Source organism: Lutra lutra, chromosome 8, assembly GCF_902655055.1.
Source record: "Lutra lutra chromosome 8, mLutLut1.2, whole genome shotgun sequence".
Lineage (NCBI taxonomy): Eukaryota > Metazoa > Chordata > Mammalia > Carnivora > Mustelidae > Lutra > Lutra lutra.
Window position 1 is genome coordinate 89700836 of NC_062285.1, and position 22702 is coordinate 89723537.

At 37.8% G+C, this 22702-nt stretch overlaps 2 protein-coding genes and 1 non-coding gene across 3 annotated transcripts; all 3 read left to right on the plus strand.

The window, feature by feature from the left end:
* Positions 1-765: 765 nt before the first annotated feature.
* On the plus strand, positions 766-1689 carry LOC125107710 (taste receptor type 2 member 43-like). The gene has a single exon (XM_047743057.1). It carries the CDS (start codon positions 766-768, stop codon positions 1687-1689), a length of 924 nt encoding a protein of 307 aa, XP_047599013.1.
* A 16298-nt stretch (positions 1690-17987) lies between these two features.
* On the plus strand, positions 17988-18922 carry LOC125106959 (taste receptor type 2 member 7-like). Its single transcript, XM_047741521.1, is given in 2 exon segments — positions 17988-18012; positions 18015-18922. Coding segments are annotated over 2 exon segments (933 nt in total).
* A 606-nt stretch (positions 18923-19528) lies between these two features.
* On the plus strand, positions 19529-19631 carry LOC125108098 (U6 spliceosomal RNA). The gene has a single exon (XR_007129785.1). It is a non-coding gene; the product is annotated as a U6 spliceosomal RNA (small nuclear RNA).
* Positions 19632-22702: the final 3071 nt, after the last annotated feature.

A 22702-nucleotide genomic window follows, 5' to 3' on the forward strand; every position in this document is an offset into this window, starting at 1 on the left:
AGGACAGGGACGCCTGGGTGGCTCAGTTGGTTGGACGACTGCCTTTGGCTCAGGTCATGATCCCGGAATTCTGGGATGGAGTCCCACATCAGGCTCCCAGCTCCATGGGGAGTCTGCTTCTCCCTCTGACCTCTCCTAGCTCATGCTCTCTCTCACTGTCTCTCTCTCAAATAAATAAATAAAATCTTTAAAAAAAAAAAAGAAAATTATAGGACACGAAATGTCTGGCTGGCTAACTCAGTAAAGCATGCGACTCTTGATCTCAGGGTTGTGAGTTTGAGCCTCACACTGGGCATAGAGCTTTATCTAACAATTAAGATGTATATTGTGTTTTGGGTGTTTCAGTTTTACTATACAACAAATAGAGTCGATGAACACAAATTATGAAGAGGTTAAACAAGAAAAAAATGGCAAAACACTGAAAGACAATACGGCTTTATTTGCATGTTAGCAAATGAGAATTCAGCTTTCATTTTAGCATCCATTACGAATTTTCCAGCCTACAGCAAAGACATAAGTGTATGAATAGAAGTTAATTTGAACTGTTTGAGGAATAACTATGGTTTTTCATCTAGACAGCGTTGAGCTCATCTATTAGCATACCCTGGTGCTTTCCTGCTTGACATTGATCACAGAATTTAAAAGAAACAAGAACTTTCCTGGACACTCAGAGATCAGCAGCTTATAGAATATAAGGTCAGAATATTCAAGGAACCACAACCAGTGACATTAGACTTGACTTTTGGCTTGTTTTTCTTTCTAGACATGGTAAATTTTCTACTGAACATTTTCGCCATCCTCATAATAACAGAATTTGTGCTAGGAAATTTTGCCAATAGCTTCATAGTGGTGGTGAACTGCATTGACTGGGTCAAGAGACAAAAGATGTCCTCAGCTGATCAAATTCTCACGGCTCTGGCGATCTCCAGAATCGGTTTGCTCTGCGTAATGTTAATAAATTGGTATGGAACTGTGTTGAATCCAGATTTATTTAGATTGGAAACAAGACTTCTGGTTCATATTGCGTGGACAGCAAGCAATCATTTTAGTGTCTGGCTTGCTACTTGCCTCAGCGTATTTTATTTGTTCAAAATAGCCAATTTCTCTAGCTTCATTTTTCTTCACCTCAAGTGGAGAGTTAAAAGTGTAATTCTTGTGATACTCTTGGTGTCTTCATTCTTTTTGGTTTTTCATGTTGCGGTGGTAAGCATATGTGAGCTGACAAAGGAATATGAAGGAAACATCACTAGACAATCCAGATTGGTGAACATTGCACGCCTTTCAAATATGACTGTATTCACGTTAGCAAACTTTGTGCCCTTTGCTATATCCCTGACATCTTTTCTGCTGTTAATCTTTTCCCTGTGGAAACATCTCCAGAAGATGCAATCTGGTGGTAAAAGATGCAAAGATCCCAGCACCAAGGTCCACATAAGAGCCATGCAGACTGTGATCTCCTTTCTCTTGCTATTAGCTGGTCACTTCCTGACTCTAATTGTCACTGTCTGGAGTTCTGAGTGGCTGCCGACCAAACTGTTCTACATGTTTTGCCAAACTTTTGGATTTGTGTATCCTTCAAGCCACTCATTTATCCTGATCTGGGGAAACAAGAAGCTAAAACAGGTCTTTCTGTCTGTTTTGTATCAGGGGAAGTACTGGCTGAAAGAACAGAAACTCTCAACTCCATAGACCAGTAAGAAGTGGCATTGTGTGTATTCTGAAGGTTGTTAGCACTTTATACCTCCTACTGGTTTTTCCATAGTGTATGTAATTGAGTAATTTTCAGAGTTTTACTTAGAAAAGTCTTAATTAAGCTTATCACATGAAAGTATATATGTGTATGTATGAAAAATGTAAGAAAGATTGGAAATAATATACCCTTGCCAATTTTTTCAGGTAAACAATCTAATTATGCATATTATTATAAGAAATTCCAAAGAATTATGAAGCCATGTGTATTTCAAACTCATTCACAAAGGTATGATGAAATGAATGAAAATTATGCATTTTTCAGAACTGACAAATTATCTTGGGATGTCATTGCTCTTTTTCATTGTAATTTCTATCACTGTGTGTTTAGATTTCATTGTTTGAATATCCAGTCTTTTGCATGGTAAGAATATTTGATTCTAAATCACGCAGTGAGGTGAATGTTTGGGGTTGATATTATTCAACCCTAAATTCTTATTTCATGGTTAATAAAGAGCAGTTAGGGCTGTGATTAAGAAAGTTGTACAAATATTGCAAGTAAACATATTGCAAGTAAATTCTATATATGTGTACAATAAACTCTACTGAAGAATACTTAAAGAAAAAGGTGAAAAGCTTAGGAAGAACTGAGTTCTACAACAGGGATAATATGAAAGAAACATACTCATGACATCTTTTTAAAAACATTTTTATTTTTTAAATTTCTTTTTAGGGGCGCCTGGGTGGCTCAGTGGGTTAAGCCGCTGCCTTCGGCTCAGGTCATGATCTCAGGGTCCTGGGATCGAGTCCCACATCGGGGTTCTCTGCTCAGCGGAGATCCTGCTTCCCTCTCTCTCTCTCTCTGCCTGCCTCTCCATCTGCTTGTGATCTCTCTCTGTCAAATAAAAAAAAAAAAATCTAAAAAAAAATAAATTTCTTTTTAGTGTTCCAGAATTCATTGTTTATGTACCACACCCAGTGCCCTCCATAATACCCACCACCTGGCTCACCCAACCTCCCACTCCTCTCCCCTCTAAAACCCTCAGTTTGTTTCTCAGATTCCACAGTCTCTCATGGTTCATCTCCCCCTCCAATTTCCCCCAACTCCCTTCTCTTCTCCGTCTCCCCATGTCCTCTATGTTATTCCTTATGCTCCATAAATAAGCAAAACCATATGATAATTGACTCTCTCTGCTTGGCTTATTTCACTCAGCATAATCTCTTCCAGTCCTGTCCATGTTGATACAAAAGTTGGGTATTCATCCTCTCTGATGGAGGCATAATATTCTGTAGTATATATGGACCATATCTTCTTTATCCAGTCATCCGTTGAAGAGCATCTTTGTTCTTTCCACAGTTTGGCGACTGTGGTCATTTCTAGTATGAATATTGGGGTACAGATGGCCCTTCTTTTCACTACATCTGTATCTTTGGGGTAAATACCCAGTAGTGCAATTGCAGGGTCATAGGGAAGCTCTATTTTTAATTTCTTGAGGAATCTCCACACAGTTTTCCAAAGTGGCTGCATCAACTTGTATTCCCACCAACAGTGTAGGAGGGTTCCCCTTTCTCCACATCCTTTCCAACACATGTTGTTTACTATCTTGTTAATTTTGGCCATTCTAACTGGTGTAAGGTGGTATCTCAATGTGGCTTTGATTTGAATCTCCCTGATGGCTAATGACGATAAACATTTTGTGTCTGTTAGCCATTTGTATGTCTTCTTTGGAGAAGTATCTGCTCATGTCTTCTGCCCATTTTTTGACATGATTACCTGTTTGTGTGTGTTGAGTTTGAGGCGTTTTTTATAGATCTTGGATATCAGCCCTTTGTCTGTAGTGTGATTTGCAGACATCTTCTCCCATTCCGTGAGTTGTCTCTTTGTTTTGTTTATTGTTTCCTTTGCTGTGCAGAAGCTTTTGATCTTGATGAAGTCCCCAAAGTTCATTTTTGCTTTTGTTTCCTTTGCCTTTGGAGACATTTCTTGAAAGAAGTTGCTGTGGCTGATGTTGAAGAGGTTACTGCCTATGTTCTCCTCTAGGATTCTGATGGATTCCTGCCTCATGTTGAGGTCTTTTACCCATTTCAAGTTTATCTTTGTGTATGGTGTAAGAGGATGGTCAAGTTTCATTCTTCTACACATAGCTGTCCAATTTTCCCAGCACTATTTATTGAAGAGACTGTCTTTTTTCCACTGGATATTTTTTCCTAGTTTGTTGAAGACTATTTGACCATAAAGTTGAGGGTCCATAGCTGGGCTCTCTACTCTGTTCCACTGGTCTATGTGTCTGTTTTTGTGCCAGTACCATGCTGTCTTGGTGATCACAGCTTTGTAATAAAGCTTGAAATCAGGCAACGTGATGCCCTCAGTTTTGTTTTTTCTTTTTCAACATTTCCTTAGCAATTTGGTGCCTCTTCTGATTCCATACAAATTTTAGGATTGTTTGCTCCAGCTTTTTGAAAAATGCCGGTGGAATTTTGATCAGAATGGCATTGAAAGTATAGATTGCTCTAGGCAGTATAGACATTTTAACAATGTTTATTCTTCTGATCCATGAACATGGAATCGTCTTCCATCTTTTTGTGTCTTTTTCAATTTCTTTCACGAGTGTTCTGTAGTTCCTTGAGTACAGATACTTTATCTCTTTGGTTAGGTTTATTCCCAGGTATCCTATGTTTCTTGGTGCTATACTAAATGGAATTGATTCTCTAATTCCCCTTCTGTATTTTCATTGTTAGTGTATAAGAAAGCAACTGATTTCTGTACATTGATTTTGTATAAAATACGTTTTATTTCTCTTTGTTGTCTGATTGCTGCTGCTAGGACTTCTAATACTATGTTGAACAAGAGTGGTGAGAGTGGGCATCCTTGTCGTGTTCCTGATCTCAGAGGGAAGGCTGTCAGCTTTTCCTCACTGGGGATGATATTCGCTGTGGGTTTTTCATAGATAGATTTTATGAAGTTGAGGAATGTTCCCTCTATCCCTATACTTTGAAGCATTTTAATCAGGAACGGATTCTGTATCTTGCTCATGACCTCTTTTTAATGCTGTTATGAGTTTCCATGTGCAGTGGAATAGTCATTTCTTCTAGTTTTTGAATGAAGACAGACCATATTTGAAGTTGAGATCTGATTTCAAATATTTCAGTTTTCTCTTAAGCCACCTCTGGGTCTCGAATCGCCACACAACTCAAACACCTTCTGTTTTTAAGATTCTTTTAAAACTTCAGTAAAGACTTAAATATTCCCCATCAAAAAAATACTATAAAAATAGTAAAGAAATTATGTACTATAATTCAATATACCTTTTTGCATACATTAAGTGGCACCTGTTAAGTCCATGTAAAAATTAAAGGGGGCTTCTTAAAGAGATGTTATATTATAATCTTTGAAAACGATGAAATGAGAGTGTGTGTTGGCATATTCAGTGATAGAGAGTTCTACTGTAGGAAAGAAATATGTAAGGTTGCTCAACAACCGAATTCTGCATGACCGTTATTTCTTGGTGTTAGGCATTGTAACAATTTTCTACATCTTAAGATAAATCATCCTTCACATTTGCTGTATCTGTTTGTTTATTATCTGTCTCACCTAGTGTAACATACACTTCAAAAAAGTGAGGATCTTATCTACTGCTGACTCTTAAAACTTACAAGCCAGCCATAAAAGTGTTGGTCAAAAATGATTTTTTAGGGGCACCTGGGTGGCTCAGTGGTTAAAGCCTCTGCCTTCGGCTCAGGTCATGATCCCAGGGTTCTGGGATCGAGCCCCGCATCGGGCTCTCTGCTCAGCGGGGAGCCTGCTTCCCTTCCTCTCTCTCTGCCTGCTCTCTGCCTACTTGTGTTCTCTCTCTGTCAAATAAATAAATAAATAAATCTTAAAAAAAAAATTTAAAAAAAAAAAAAGGTTTCTTAGGGGTGCCTGGGTCGCTCACCGAGTTAGCATTGCCTTCCGCTCACGTCATGATCTCGGGGTCCTGGGAGGGAGCCCAGCATCATCCCTCCTCCTCCCCCCTGCTCCTGTCTATCTCCCTCTCCATCTCTCTCAAAAATAAATAAATAAATCTTTAAAAAATGATTTTTTTAACGAACAAGTTAATGAATGAATGTGTGAACTTTTCGAAAACTGGGAAACCAATGAAAATAAAATGTGTCATAAAACCTTCAGATGCCATGCATTCTCAGCTCTGGTTTCATATCTGCATTTCTTAGAGCAGAAGACTGGCTATCCCATATTTCCTAGGGAAAATATCACTAGAATATTGCCTTGGCATGACTATTCCATATGTGTGAAGTGGAAACAAGGTGGAATGCCAGTTAGACAGCTATCACAATAATTTTTAAAAAGCATATAAAAGATTTTGTACATTTGTATTTTCTCTATTGCAAATGTTATCTTTTTACATGATTTTTTTCTAGCTGGGTATTGGATACACAAAAATTGTATTTGATTTATTAAAACTGAGTTAGTAGCTGTTTTACTAACTCAGCTGCCTTAGTAAAATGTTATTTTTGATATAACATTTTCTATACCCTTTCCAAATACAATTTTATTGTTATAAATTCACATAAAGTAAGTAAATAATGATTGTATAACTCATTGACTATCTTATCCTGTGGCCTCTAAAATCCAATTAAAGTCAGGGCTCAAAATGATGACATTTATTTTGGAAGGTTGAGTCTGGGACAGTAATAGGGAGAACATATGGAAATGAGACCAGAGAAGATGTAGAAGGTTGTGCTGTGTTGTGTCACTCTGGCAGCTAGCCTCTTACAGTGTGTCAAGAGACAATATGGTAGTCTGCCTATGTACGCACATGGCACACAATTTTTCCAAGAGGTTCCAAGGAGGAACCTCATGTAGCATTAGTCCACGGAAGAGAGAGAGGAGGGGGGAATGTATCTAATCAGCTCATTTTTGTCTTCTATTTCCCATGGGCCAGGGTTTACCAAAGTGGGATTAATACCTCGTCTCACCTTGCCCCTTGGTGGTCATTTTGAAAGCCACATTTCATAGCCCACAGTGTAGTGTTGCTTTCAAATCCAAAAATGGAAGGATAATCTGGCTCCAGCATAGTGCTGACCAAAAGAAGAGGAGGCAGTGAAGGGAATCTGAGAAAGCACACAGGTTTGTGTTCCATGCAGTCCACCCTTGTGTTACTCACATGTACTCACGCCCTCAAGTCATGGCGGCTTTTTGAATGTACACCTTGTGCAGTGGCACAGGGCTTCTCATTAGAGGGGCTTCATGCTTGGTTTAACGTTGTGCTCTTGTCATTTTGTTTTTCAAGCAGATGAATTAATAAAAAATTTTAAGAAATTTCTCAGCATCATGAAGCTGCTTAATTCTAATTATCCTTTCTATATTATTAGTTTCACAGTCAAGAATTCTTGAATTGCATTTACCATTATTAAGAATATATAATTTATATTTGGAAACAAATTGTATTTGCCTACATAGCTTTTAAATACGTAACACAGTACATTTTAATTTTAATGTGTAAGATTACCAAATCTTGGCTGATTGGCTAATGATAGTTTTTTTTTTAAGATTTTATTTATTTATTTGTCAGAGAGAGAGAGTGCACTAGAGAGCACAAACAGGGGGAGCAGCAGGCAGATGGAGAAGCAGGCTTCCTGCTGAGCAAGGATCCTGATGTAGGACTCAATCCCAGGACCCTGGGATCGTGACCTAAAGGCAGACATTTAACCAACTAAGCCACCCATGTGTCCCTGATGATAGTCTTTTAATTGTGTATAACTTTCTGGGAGATTGGTATTTTTGTTATATTTTATCAAGTACCTCTATTTTGCTGGTGAATGGAAAACAACAGATTATAGTACAGAAATTTAGAGTAACTCTTGAGTAACAAATGATTAGTATGAACTTTGAATCTGTTTATATGTTATTAATATTGGTTGTATGACAGCAATGAAAGCTACATAGGTAAAAAATTTAGAATAAATTAAGTTCAAGGGGCAGAGTAAAGAGAGACAATCATGGTCACATGCCCTGTGTTCAATATTGTGAAATCTTGAGTATGACAGGATCTGTTTATTTTTACAAATGAAAAATTCTTTAAAAAAATGATTTTATTTATTTGACAGTAAGAAGCACAGTGAGAGAGGGAACGAAAGCAGAGAGAATGGGAGAAAGAGAAGCAAGCTTCCCCCCGAGCAGGGAACCCAATGCGGGGCTCAAACCCAGGACCCTAGGATCGTGACCTGAGCCAATGGCAGACTCTTAATGACTGAGCCACCCAGGCACCCCACAAATGAAAGATTCTTGACACATGGCTTACATTCACAAAGAAATCTCTTCAAAGTAAAGCCTTTGTATTTGAAATAGATTTTCTTGTCCTCCTGATGAGGATCACTCATTCATTCACCTATTCATTGAATAAATATATGCTGGACATCTTTTCTATGTGCACTTTGGAGACATTTTAATAAAAAACATTAGCTACAAAATAAAACAAAAAGTGAGCATATGTAACAGGTAGCCACTAAAAAGAGTAAGTTATGATATTTACGTGTCAGTTAACCTGTACACTTCATTACTTGTTACTACTTCACACGTGCATAATACTGTTTTTCATGTGAAGACACTGACTTCCTGAGATATTTCATGACTTGCCTCGTGGTGCGTAAGGATGCAAGCACAGAGCTAGTGTGATCCCCAGTAGAGTGGGGCTCCTCCCCAAACTCAGTCAAAGTATCAACAGGAACAGGCTGCTTATAGCCACATCTGGTATCTAGTGGGAAAAGCATATAAAAATATGTAAATCTGGTGCTTATATTAATAATTCTTAATTTTATCTGTGATACTTAGTACCTGGTTAATGTGTCTACAAAAAGGTCATTGTATTTATTTGCTTGTTTGTTGAGTTAGAAGCCAGTTGCCTTATGAAATTGTCACATGGGCTCTTTTAAGGCTCGTTCTCTTGACTTTTGCAGATAGAAAGTGATGTCATTTGCATATGATGATTATTTTACTTCTTTTTTGGATTATTTATAATAATAATTATTATTTTTGGTGTTGGCTTTTGTGATGAAACACCCAAATTTTAGATTAACAAACATGTTAGGTGTGTGTTTATATGATGTTTTATAAAATAAAATCTTAAATATTTTGTATGTTTATAAATGTTATATATTTTATCCTATGCAAGAGTTAAACCTAAAGGAAATAAATGAAAAATGGTTGAAAATGCACAGACCTGTACCCCTGGGGATAAAAATATATTATATGTTTATAAAAAATAAAATTTAAAAAATGCATGGATAAAGATATAAGAATGCAAATGGCCAAAGGACTGCTAGATGCTTTCCAGTATTTATTCTTTCCTTCTTGGTTAATGACAAAACCCTAATATTATCTTGTGCATCTTGGTGTGCAAACTAATTTTTTTTAACCAAAATACTTTTTACTTTTAACTTTTACTTTTTACCAAAATGTTAAAACCCAAAACTTTGGGTTTTGTTAGTGGATAAACTTCTAGTTAAATCACTAATATGATTTTACTCATTTATTTAGCTTTATAATATGAAGCTGAGTTCTGAACCAATATACCAACCAAACACAAGTTGGTAAGCCACACTGATATCAATGAAATAATATTTTAAGGTGAAGGTCATCACTACTGAAATGTGAGTCAACATTTTGTTCATTTTAAAAAATTAGATTCATTCAACTTGGTACTACATTTTTTAAAAAGCGCTCAAACCTAATCATTATCTCTTGTGTACTGTTGTTCCCTTTTATTCGTTTATATATTTCTCTTTCAATAGTGATTACTCCTTAAAAATTACTTTGCTTACTGTTTTGAAAATTACAGATTGACAAAGTCTTAAAGTGAGATTCACATATTTTCTCCCATATTTTTAATGTACTTCAGGCCAAGTGCATGGAGGGGTCTTTGGGGTTAGCATTATGTATATAGCCCAGAGTTTGAGACTTTCCAGCAGTTCATTTTAGAATATGTTTATTTAAAATCAGTTTCCCTTGGCAGTGCCTAGATAGCTCAGTTGGTTAAGTGGCTGTCTTCAGCAAGGGTCATGATCCCAGAGTCCTGGGGTCAAGGCCCACTGTCAGTCTCCCTGCTCAGCAAGAAGATTGCTTCTCATTTTCCCTCTGTTCCTCCATCCCACTCATGCTCTCTCTCTTGTTCATTCTGTTTCAAATAAATAAATAAAATCTTTAAAAATTAGGGCACCTGAGTGGCTGAGTTGGGTAAGTGACTGTTACTTCATTACAGACCTTCTCCTCCTGTCCCCACTTTCCACTTTGAATTCATCTCTCAATCCAAACTAAAGCACGTCTTAACATGAGAGAAAGAGACTTTCTAAAAGCTACTTTCGATAGATTAGGGTCCTCCAGCAAGAAATGCTACATCTGTGTTTGCCTGTCTTCTTCTTGTTCTCCTTCTTTTTCTTCTTCTTCTTTGAGAGGGAGAGAGCAAGAACAGGGAGGAGCAGAGGGAGAGGGAGAATCTGAAGCAGGGTCCATGCTCAGCACAGTGAAGCCTGACACAGGGCCTGACATAGGGTTCAATCCCAGGACTCTGAGCTCATGACCTCAGCTGAAATCAAGAGTTGGGTGCTTAACCAACTGAGCCACCTAGATGCCCCTTGGCTGGCTTCTTTTAGTCACTGGTAAATGTTGGCATGGGGTGAGATATTTATTTGATTTGCATGAGTCTGCTTTGATATTTTAATCCTGTGTGTTAACATAGATTGATGGCAGCGGCTAGATTGCCTTTCAGACCCACAAATCATAATCACAAGCTACTTTCTGGCAAAAAAAAAAAGTGAGAGAGAGAATAATGACAAAAATATAAGAATTTGATACTGGGATGAAAACATCAACATCTGTGCTATAAATAGCTAACGATTTATAGTACTCTTAACAAGTTTGGGAGGAAGTAGATTTAAACTTGGGATCTTGGATAACTGGATGGACAGATGATGCCAAGAAGAAGGAAAGTTAGCTGAAAATAATATTCCCTACCCATAATTAGCAGTCCTGTTGAAAACTGGACATGTAAAGGAAGAAACCAGAATATTGGAAGAGAAAGAACTTATCCCAGCTACTGGAAGTCTTCTTATGCTTCCTTGGAGTATTTCATAAAATACCTGGGAGTATTTTATGTTGACCTTCAAGGTAACTCACTCATGACAAGGAATCGCCCAAAGGATCATACAGGTAGTTCCTAGCAGTGGTCGAGTGACCTTGAAATCTAGAGGACAAAGCTGTGACACTTCATGGAGAAACCAGTAGAATCTTTTTTTAATACTTTATTAACTATTTTTATTAACATATAATGTATTATTTGCCCCAGGAAACCAGTAGAGTCTTGACAAATACTTGCTAGCAAGGATGTTCAGAATAAATAATCTCTAACTCTAGATAATACATGGAAAGACTCAGTTGACAGCTGTTGCCCAATGTCTTCAATAGTTGTACGTTTTGTGAGCAGTCTCTTCCAGACTGAATAATGACTAACAATGCAATGTAGGAGGCGGAAGTTAAGCAGGATTATCCTGAAAAGGTAACTGCCTCACCTCCTCTCCAAGTAACCAATTTAATATTCCTTCCTTAGCACTAGAAATATTATGGGTATAGGCAACCCTAGATTGACTGTATGATGATCAGAGGATAGGTAATTTGATGTTATTGTCACAGACCATGATAGATGCTGTAATTCAGTAGAGTCCACAATCTTGAGCACCTTATGTAAACTTGATCTTGGTGACAGGCATTGGAAGAAAAACCTCCCTGAATTTATTGCATTTCTGCATGGCCTTGGTCTTTCTTTCTGAGTAAAGAGTATGCTTGATTAGCAAACAGCAAGACCAGGGTCAGGGCTAGAGGGAGGTATGCAAGGCAACTAGGGGGCAAAGCTTAACAAGCTGCTTGGTCTCATGGTCCCTCAAGTGTATGCTCAGCACTTGATTAAATACCTCCTTAAATCTGGGGCCCCTGGGTGGCTCAGTGGGTTAAAGCCTCTGCTTTCGGCTCAGGTCATGATCCCAGGGTCCTGGGATCGAGCCCCGCATTGGGCTCTCTGCTCAGCAAGGAGCCTGCTTTCCTTCCTCCCTCTCTGCCTACCTGTGATCTCTGTCAAATATATTAAAAAAAAAAACCTCCTTAAATTTTATGCCCTAGTTGCCTCTCTCACCTCCCTCTAGACCTGGGGCTGGCCTAAAGTCTTAGAATTTTAAAATGGTGTGTCTCTCTTGGTCAAAGGGCAGGTTGTTTAAAGATAGAGTTTCCTTCTCTCCCCAGAGAAATTTGCTTACATTCCATTGTGAGGATAAGGTCTCTTTCTTTCCCCCAAAAGGGAAGATAGATCATCCACAGTGGTCAGAATTCATAAGATCAGAATTTCCTGATTTCAGGATTCCTCTGTTATTGCCCCTCACTGCACACACATGTGCTATTTGGCTGTCATCTTACCTCCCTAAGAGGATTGAAGCTAGGGAGTCCAATGCCATGATGTTCCTCTGGCTAATGCTGCTCTGAGTAATAAATAGTCTAATGTCTTCTGTACTACAAATGGCAGGCTAATTTATTAGCTTACAATAATTTTGACAATAAGGTTGGGGCAGTGGCAAAGACATGGCCTTCCAGAGAGAAGTTCAAGGGCTCTGCAGACTGATTAATAGTATTTGAGGAAGTCCATAGGAATCATTAGCTGGCATATTAACCAAACTGCATAGCCATTTAGTCAATAAAGTATCTTCCATTTTGTTACTTATTAATGAGTAGGATTGAGAAGTGGTTAATAATTGAGCGAGCTGGTAGTATTGAAACAAGCCTCCCACCCAAATGGCACTTTTAGTTTTTGCTCTCTGCTATACATAGAGGATTAAGGATTCCCCAGATCTGGTACAGACCTTTGGGTAGACCTAAAATGTTGGAAATTTATTCAGTTGAGCCATAAGCAGCCACTGAAGTGTTTGAATTCAAAAGCAAATGTGTTTTGTTACTGGCACAGAGATATTTTATCTGGATATCTCTGATCTGTTCTTTCCCTCAGCTCTGACCTCTGTTTCTTAAAGAATTTGCGTTGAGGTTGAGATTTCTCTGTTCCAAAGACCTTATGAACTCATCAAAATATGTTTCAAAATCCCAAGAAGGGTAAGAATGCAAACTTTCATGGTGCTGTTGAGTACAGGAGCTCAAGTCACCATTCTACTCAGTTCTGGGGTACTGGAAGGAAAAGTGCCAGGCACAGGAATAAACACTGGTGCTGGGGAATAGACAATGGAGCCACAGTCGTGTGTGAAGGGACAGAAAAAGAGAAACCCTGAGTCTGCAGACTCTACAGACACTGGGAGATGCACTGAAAAGGAGGCAGACATTAGGACAAGAGGAAAAAGAGGCTCCCTGGATGCTCTAGCCATTCTTCTCAACCCAGCCTTATTCTCTTGCATTCCACAAATCTGCAGCCAGAAGATATCAGGACCTCCTATCATAGCCCTGAACAAGCAGATATTTTAACTCTGCTGTTCTTATAAGGGAAAAGAAAAAAAGAGCTGACTGGGTTCAACTGATAAGTTTTGAACAAACCTTGCCTTAAAAAAAGTTGGGCCTTTTGGGACTACTCAGTGTGCTTTTTTTTGGTTATTTTTCATCTGTATGTATAGTATGATGTTAAGTACATATACTTTTGTCTTATAAGTCATCCAGAGGAAAACTGCAAGAAGGAAAATGTGTCAGGGCGACAAACTCCCTTCCCATTTGCTGCCAGTGGGTAGATCAAGATTTAGTGTGACTACCTTTATTCTTCGATGTCCAAAATTTTCCTTATAAAACTTTTTGGCTATCAGAAAGAAAGAAAATCCTTGTATATTTTTTAAAAAGAGCAATTTTCAAGAAATAAAACCATCAAACAATGCTAACTCTCAAATAATTTAGATATGGAAATGATCAGACAAAGAGCATGGAACAGTTGTTACAACTATCCTCTATGGTGTAAAAGTAGACACTTTCCAAATACATGGGAAGAAAATGTTTTCTCAGTGGAGAAACAGAACCTATACAAAAGAATGAAATTTAAATTTTAGAACTGAAAAACATAAATCTGAAATTTAAAAATGACAGGTTTAATCAATAGCAGAAAGGAAGTGACAGAGACAAGAGTCCATGCTCTTGAGTATGACTTAATGGAAATCATATAACTTGAAGAGCACAAGATACAATAATTGGAAAAGAAAACAAGTAGAACTTCAAGGACATGAAGGACTATAACAAATGACTTAATGATTTTGTCATCTGAGTCCCAGAAGAAGAGGAGAAAGCAAGTGGAGCTAAAAATCTATTCAAAGAAATAATGGCTGAAAACTTTTCAAATTTGGCAATAGATATACACCTATAGGTTAATAAAGCTGAGCAAACCCTAACCAGGAGATATATATATATATGGAAATCTACACTGGAAAATATTGTCAAATTTCTCATAATTAAAGATGAAGAAAAATTCTTGAAAGCAGTGGGGGAGAAATAATATATTACTTATAGGGGAAAACAATCTGAATATCAGTGGAAGTAACATTAGGAACCATGAAGACTAGAGGGAGTGTCCGAGTACTTTTAGAGTATTAAAAGCAAAGAACTATCAATCCAGGATGCTGTATCCAGTGAAAATACTCTTCAGTACTGAAGAGGAAATCAAATCCTCATATGGAAGAAAACTAAGAACTTGCTGCTGACAGACTTACCATAAAAAGAGCAGATGGACTTACAGATACATACAAACTTTTCATCCCAAAGTGGCAGAATACACATATTCTATGCTCATGATTGGAAGAATTTATATTATTAAAATGTTCATATTACCCAGAACAATCTACAGACTCAAGGTAATCCTTATCAAAAAATTCCAATGGCATTTTTTACAGAAATAAAAAACCCCAAATTTGTAAGTAGCTGCAAAAGATCCAAAGAGTCAAAAAATCTTGAGAAAGACCAAAGCTGAAGGCTTCATGCTCCCTGATTTCACATTTATATTACAAGAGTATAGTATTCAAAATGGTATAGCATTGGCATAAAAATGTACATATAGATTAGTGGAACAGAATAGAGAGTGCACAAATAAACCCAGGCCCATATGGTCAATTAATTTATGACCAAGAAGGCAAGGATATATAATAGGGAAAGGAACATCTTTTAATAAATGGTGCTAAGCTAACTGGACAGTCACTTCCAAAAGAATGAAACTGGACCACTATCTTACCCTGTACAGAAAAATTAATTCAAAATGGATTAAAGACTTGCATCTAAGACCAGAAAGCATAAAACTCCTAGAAGGAAATATGGGTAATGAGCAGCTTGACATTGCTCTTAATGATATTTTCTTTTTGGATTTGACTCCAAAAGGAGTGATAACAAAACCAAAAATAAACGAATGAAACTACATCAAACTAAAAATCTTCTGTATGATGAAGGAAACCATCAACAAAATATAAAGGTGACCTACAGTACCCATGCTACCGAATGGGAGAAGTTATTTGCAAAACATGTCTCCAATAAGGGGTTAATATTCAAAATACATAAAGAACTCATACAACTTAATAATAAGAACAACAACAGAAACCCAACCCAATGCTCTGAATAAAAAAATGGACCGAGGATATGACCAGACATTTTTCCAAAGAAGACATCCCAATGGCCAACAGATGCATGAAAAGATGCTCAACATCACTCAACATCAGGGAAATGTCAGTGAAAACCACAATGAAATATCACCTCATACCTGTCAGAATGGTTATATTTAAAAGGACAAGAAGTAACAAATGCTGGCAAGGATGTGGAGAAAAGGGAATCCTCAGACACCTTTGGTGGGAATCTGAAGTGGTGCAGCCACTTTAGAAAACAGTATGGGGGTTTTTCAAAAAATTATAGATAGAACTACCATACAATCCAGCAATTCCACTTTTGGGTATTTATTTGAAGAAAATGAAAACACTAATTTGAAAAGACATATGCACCAAATGTTCCTTGCAGCCTTATTTATAATAGCTGACCTATGGAAGCAGTCTAAGTGTCCATCAGTGAATGAATGTAGTCGTATTCCATCATATATGTGTACATGTATATATACCACAAGATGTGCTACTGTTTCACCATTAAACAAAAGAATGGAATCTTGTCATTTACAACAACATGAATGTACCTTATGAATATTATGCTAAGTGAAATAAGTCAGAGAAAGTGAAATACTTTATGATTTCACTTAGAATCTATAATACAAAACAAATGAACAATCAATCTGACTTATAAGGTGCCTGCTGCCTGTGGTGATGAGGAAAACGTGCCCATAAATCTCTGACCTAAGGGATCCTCACTGGCTACGTAAAGGCACATACCAATTAAAATGAGAGGTTTAATTGTCATCGCGCCCTGAAAGAAAGTTCTCCAACACCAATCTGAACAGCCTTGCGGGGCTGCCTCTGCAAGGGAGAGCAGCAGCCGCTGAAGCCTGCCCTTGGCTTTTTTTTTTTTTTTTTTTTTTTAATGAGGAAAGCAAGGGCAGATGCTTCCCAGCATGGGAGAGGAGTACAAAGGGATGGCAAATATACTGAAGTAGGCTTGCCCTCTCCCCTATGGGTAGGCACGCAGGGCGTCAGTCGTGGGGTAAGGGAGGAGTGGGATGTTGGGGCTCCAGTTGCTAGGTGCAGAAACCGGGTGGGGACTGAGGGTCACATCCTTCCATAGCTCCTAACTCATGCTCTGCCTCTTGGGACTGTGGGATCCTGCTTCTATCAGGCCCATTGTGTTCCAAAACCTGAGAACAGGAATGTTGCTGACCTGTGGGCTGCTTCCACAATCACTCTGTAGGGTTTTCAATATCTCCCAGTTTCTATGGGAGGGCAGGAGCCTCACTTCAGCAAGTTCCTGACTCCACAAGTGGCAAAACTACCTCCTGTCATAAATATAAACGCTAATTTTTCCTTTGTAGAGAGCCAATTAGCTAACAAAGATGGTCAACCCAAGTACCAGGTAAACTGAGCCTAAATTGCCTGTATTAAACCACGATGCCAAGTCTCCTTACTTGAGGACTAGTTATTGTTTACCTTGAGAACATACGGACAGTATCTGTTGCACTCTATAAAAGGGTTAAGACTTCTTTCTGCTTTTGTAAGTTTCCATGAGGTGTATCCGATTCTGGTTTAATAAAGTGGTTTTCTTTCTCTACTACCTTCCTGGAGAGGTTTTTTAGGTTTGGCAGGAGATTTTGCTTTTTTGTTTTTAACAGCTGGCCAGCTCATGTTCCTATGCTCTGCCATCCTTCTGTGGGCAGTTCCCCACCAGTGACTGAGCTGGGCAGAGAGTCAATGGCAGGGTCACTCCCACAAGGCTTGGGACACCTCTGATGGGCTCTGTGGGCTTGCAAAGTCCCACTGGACTTCTTGAAACTCTCTTAGGACTGCTCTGCGACCAAGACCTACCTTCTTGCCCTCCTTCTCCCTCCACAGGACTCAGACTTAATGTAGCCTATAACATCTCCCTCAGCCCTCTCCTGCTCCCTTCTTGATTTTCCATTCAAGCCTTTCCCCTGCTCATTTGCTTATTTCTCAGAACAGGAAGACCGAGTCACTCTGTTTTCTAGATTGGTGCTTACTGTCTAGCTTATAATGAATCAAAAAATGTCTAACTCTTTTTTTTTTAATTTTAAAGATTTTATTTATTTGACAGAGAGAGATCACAAGTAGGCAGAGAGGCAGGCAGAGAGAGAGGAGGAAGCTGGCTCCCTGCCAAGCAGAGAGCCCGATTCGGGGCTCAATCCCAGGACACCAAGACCATGACCTGAGCCGAAGGCAGAGGCTTTAACCCACTGAGCCACCCAGGTGCCCCCAAAAATGTCTAACTCTTAAAGAAAAGGTCAACGAATCAAAGGTCAATGAATCAAAAAAATGTCTAACTCTTAAAGAAAAAAAAAAGACATTGTAAAAATATGTAAACATCTAGCTCTGGTTTGTGTTTTTACAAACCAGGATTCAAATCCTGATGAATAGCTTTACATAGAAATTATAATCAGAGTCATGGGAGCAGGCAATCTGCTATTTGCCTTGAAAATCACTAGCCTGGAACTTGAGAGACGATTTCCCAACGATAACTAAGACTTTGGGGGTGTACTGGAAGCATTCTTTTCTTTGCCAGTGGTTATGAACGTCCAGAAAAAAGAAATGTATTGAACATTATAGTTTTGGATCCACAAATCTGTAATTTGCAAATTACTTAATTTACAGATCAGTGAAGTACTGAAGACAGAGATTTCCTGACAGCAGTCATGGCAAGCACATTCAAGAATGTACTTAGATGATTTTTGCTGGAGAATTCATAGCGGGGCTTTTGGGAAATGGGTTCATTATATTGGTTAACTGTATTGATTGGATCAGGAGCTGGAAGTTCTTCTTGATTGACTTTATTCTTACCTGCTTAGCTATTTCCAGAATACTTCTGCTCTGTATAATAATGCTAGGCATAGGTGTAGATATAATTTGTGAGGAAATATGCTACAATGACAATCAACTGATGACTTTTGAAATCCTCAGGACAGGATCCAATTATTTCTGCATAACCTGTACCGCCTGTCTCAGTGTCTTCTATTTGCTTAAGACAGCCAACTTTTCCAATCCCATTTTCTTCTGGATAAAACAGAGAATTCACAGACTGCTTCACATTATTGTCCTGGGAGCAGTCTTCTCTTTCTGTTTGTCCCTGCTTTTTAAGGATATAGTATTTAAGAACCTGATCAAAACCAGGGTAAACACTGACAGCAATCAGACATTGAACTTCACAGTGAGAAAATATGATTTATTAACTTCTAATATAATCCTGAACATAATGTTCATCATCCCCTTTGGAGTGTCTCTGGCTTCCTTTGTCCTTTTGATCCATTCCTTATGGAAACACACCAGGCGGATGAAGGGCACAGCTTCTGGGGATCTTATCACCAAGGCCCATGTGCAAGCCATGAAGTCTATGATTTCATTCCTACTCTTCTTCTTTATGTACTGGTTGAGCAATATTATAATATATTTGGCCTATGTCATACTAGAGAGTTTGGTGGCAAAAATGTTTGCTTATATGTTTGTATTTTCCTATCCATCTGGCCATCCATTCCTTCTGATTTTATGGAACAGGAAATTGAAACAGGCTTTGTTCTGTGTCCTGAGGAAGCTGAGGTGGTGCAGGAATATAAGGAAATCTGCAAACCCATAAAGCATTCCTGAAATGACTGTGATTTTCTGAAGAATGAAGATAGTGAATAGAACTCCATGTACCTTTCTTTCATTTCCCTCAACTTCTTTTATACTGTTCTGTGGTAGGTCCGTGAACCTTATTGGAAATATCTGTCTGGAAGAAGTTAAAAGAAATAAGAGTTTGCTGTGTTTCCATCAGAATAATGCTGATATAATAAATAGTAAAATTAGAACGTATCACCAAGACAGTGGGGATTTGATGAGAGACAAAAATAGGCTTTGGGAAGACAGTAATTTACTGGTGCCTAGATTACAACTGTAAAAAATTAAGTGTAGCAAGTCTCAGAGACAGAAAAACCCCCAAAATCATGAAATGAATATTTCAAAATTCTAACAACTTATTACTTGTGGCTGATGGCTGACCATGACTTAAAATTGTATTTGGGAGAGAATGAACATGGAATGAACTGGTATGACAAATTTTCGGCTACTATCCAGAATATGCACCTGGAAGTCCAGTTACAGAACCCATGAGAACCCTACTATTTCTTAAATATATACCAAAGGCGGTCTCAAACAAGTAAATGAATAAGAGAGAAAACACATGACTTAGAAAATACAAGGCGTGTTCATATGGCAGCACATATCCTAAAAATTGGGATGATACAGAGACTAGCATTGCCCTGTGCAAGGATGACACGCAAATTCATGAAGCATCCCATATGTTTTTAACTTCTTTCATTTGTACCGTTCCTTCAAATAAAGTAATTTGGTATCTTCCCCTCAAAAAGATACAAAGCTCAAAGTAGAGGGTACAGTAGAAGTTATTTTGTTGGGTAAAAAACACAGAAAATACAATGCAAAATAGTTTTACATTTTTCTCATTCCTCAAGTATGGTACCAGTTTGGGTACTAAGCATTACTCATTAATGCTGGGTTATCAGGAATCTCATGTATTGACCGAGATCACTTGCTTCCCCCCGCCCAGTAAAGTTTATTCCCCAATAAACTATTTTATTTATTTCACTTTTCTCTCTCTTGCTGATTTATTTTTTAAGCAAGAGGATTTGGGTTTACTGTTTGACTTTCCATTGGTATATGAGAAAAAAAGTATTTATTTTTCAGAAATACGTTGTTTTAAAGGCCTATAGAATATATCATAGGAAAATAAATGGGGCAGAATTATTTTTTGTTGTTGTTGAGATGTAACTGACATATAACATTGTGTAATTGAGGTGTACAGTGTGTTGGGTGGATACATTTATATATTGTCTTATGATTACCAGTGTGATTCATTAGCTAATACTTCTGCCATGTTGCATGATTATGATTTATTTTTTGTGTTGAGAACAATAAGATCTGGTCTGTTAGCAGCTTTGAAGTTTATAAGTTATGTTGTTGACTATAATGACTATGTTGCACATTAGACCTCATGAATTTATTTATCTACTAGTTACCAGTTTATACACTTATACAACAATTCCCCCAAATCCTCAATCCTAGCCTCTGGTAACCACCGTTCTACTCTCTTTTTACAAATTCAGATGTTTTGGATTTCACATATAAGTAATATACAGTATTCGTCTTTGTCTAATTTATCTCACTTAGCAAAATGAGTGATCACTTGCTTTTGGCTCCTTCTTTGGGAAGTTCAATTTATATATGGGGTACCGACATTTTAAGGGGGTAGAATATACAAAAGGCTTTGCCTAGGTGAGATATAAATGAAATTTATTTTTAAAAAGTTGGACTTAGTAGCATGAAAGCAGAAAGCAAATTTATTCTTTCTTATTATGGCTCCTACAACCCTTTTTGTTGAGTTATCTTTTTCCAGGATAAAACCTTAGGCAGAGTCCACAGCTGCTATAGTCACTCATACATTAAGTCCAATCGAGACTAAAACCAAAACTTACATCTGTCATTGAATATCAAACTTCTCTCACTCACCTTTTTCAGATCCTATTCAAGCTTGAAAACCTGACATAGGAAAGGTTGTTTCATTGTTGAGTCTTGCTCTTCTCCCCAGTATTCATGCTGCTTTTGGTTTCTTTATGATTGCAAAAGAGTTGGATAGCTAGTGTCCCCTATAGCTCTCTTTTGGCTAAGGAGAGTTGTCAATCATATCAGATATTTTAATGCAGATTCATTCTTCTGTAGGTATCTATGTCTGGGGTCCCCAAGGCCACCCTCATGTTTGATGACTCAGAGAAATACTCTGGGAACTCAGAAGGGCTGTTATAGTGACAGTCAGGGGGAAGAAAAAAAAGGACAGATCAATGATTGCTTGTGCTCTGTTCATTTACTCCAATACAGATATAATGTCTGAAAAGTAGCTGCAAACTGGGTGAGAGACTGTGGCTCTCTTTCATAGCAACCTAAATTAGGATTCTGGTTATGAGAATTGAATTTTTTCCTGTGTTATACGGATTAAACAGCATTTTAGTGAGCTAATGACCTTCTTTCTGAAAATTTGAAGCATCGATCTTTATTATTGCAATTTATAAATTTCTCCAAGATATATCTAGGTGTGGAGTTTGTTTATTTGCTTTCTAAAATTTTCGTTATTATTATAATGATAAGTATTCTCCTTCTATTAAAGCCTCAAGAATGTCCTCAGTTTAGCACTTGGACTACCCTCTCAATCCAGAGTTTTATTTGGCTAGGAATTTTTTCCTATTATGTGATTATTTCTTGTCATTTATCTTTTCTCTTCTATTTTTAAAAAAGATTTTATTTATTTATTTGATAGAGATCACAAGTAGACAGAGAGGCAGGCAGAGAGAGGAGGAAACAGGCTCCCTGCTGAGCAGAGACCCTGATGCAGGGCTCGATCCCAGGACCCTGGGATCATGACCTGAACCGAAAGTAGAGTCTTTAACCCACTGAGCCACCCAGGCGCCCCTATTTTTAAATAATAATATGTAGACATATTATCCTATGGATCCACCAATTGTTCTTTATTTAATATTGATTTAATATTTTTTTTTCAAAGATTTTATTTATTTGTCAGAGAGAGAGGAGAGCGAGCGAGCACAGGCAGACAGAATGGCAGGCAGAGGCAGAGGGAGAAGCAGGCTCCCCGCCAAGCAAGGAGCCCGATGCGGGACTCGATCCCAGGACGCTGGGATCATGACCTGAGCCGAAGGCAGCCGCTTAACCAACTGAGCCACCCAGGCGTCCCTTGATTTAATATTCTAAGACCTCTGCATTTTCTGCAATTTCTTGAAGGTTAGTTCTTTTGTTTTTTCAATTTAGCATTTATCGTTCATTGTTTTGATTTTCCTCAATATTAATCTTTAATATCCATATATGTGTACAACATACCTTCATGTTTCCATCCAGCACTTGTAGGAATTTGATTTTATGACCTTGCTCAAGGATATGCCTTAATAAGTAGAGGGAACAAAGGTCAGTTTTCTCAGTCCAAGTGAAAGTCACTAATTGCCTAAATACTAGAGCATCATGGTTAAGAAACCCTGGGTCTGGTAATTATGTTAGAGAAAAGCACGAAGAAATGACTGCAGAATTTTCTTAAGGTAAATGGACTGCTTGTTTTGGAAACATGGCATCCTTTACACCTTGAAAGAACCTGAGGTATTGCACTATTTTTTCTTAATTTAGTTATTTGTCTTGTCATGAACTTTATCCCTTTTTTTAACAGGACTATTTGACTTTTTCTTATTACTCTTCAGATCCCTTTATGAATTATGAATATTATCTCTTTGTGTGTTTCAAATGTCGTAATATTTCCCAATAAATTATTTCTTTTTAAAAGTTTTACATATGGTATTATTTTTAT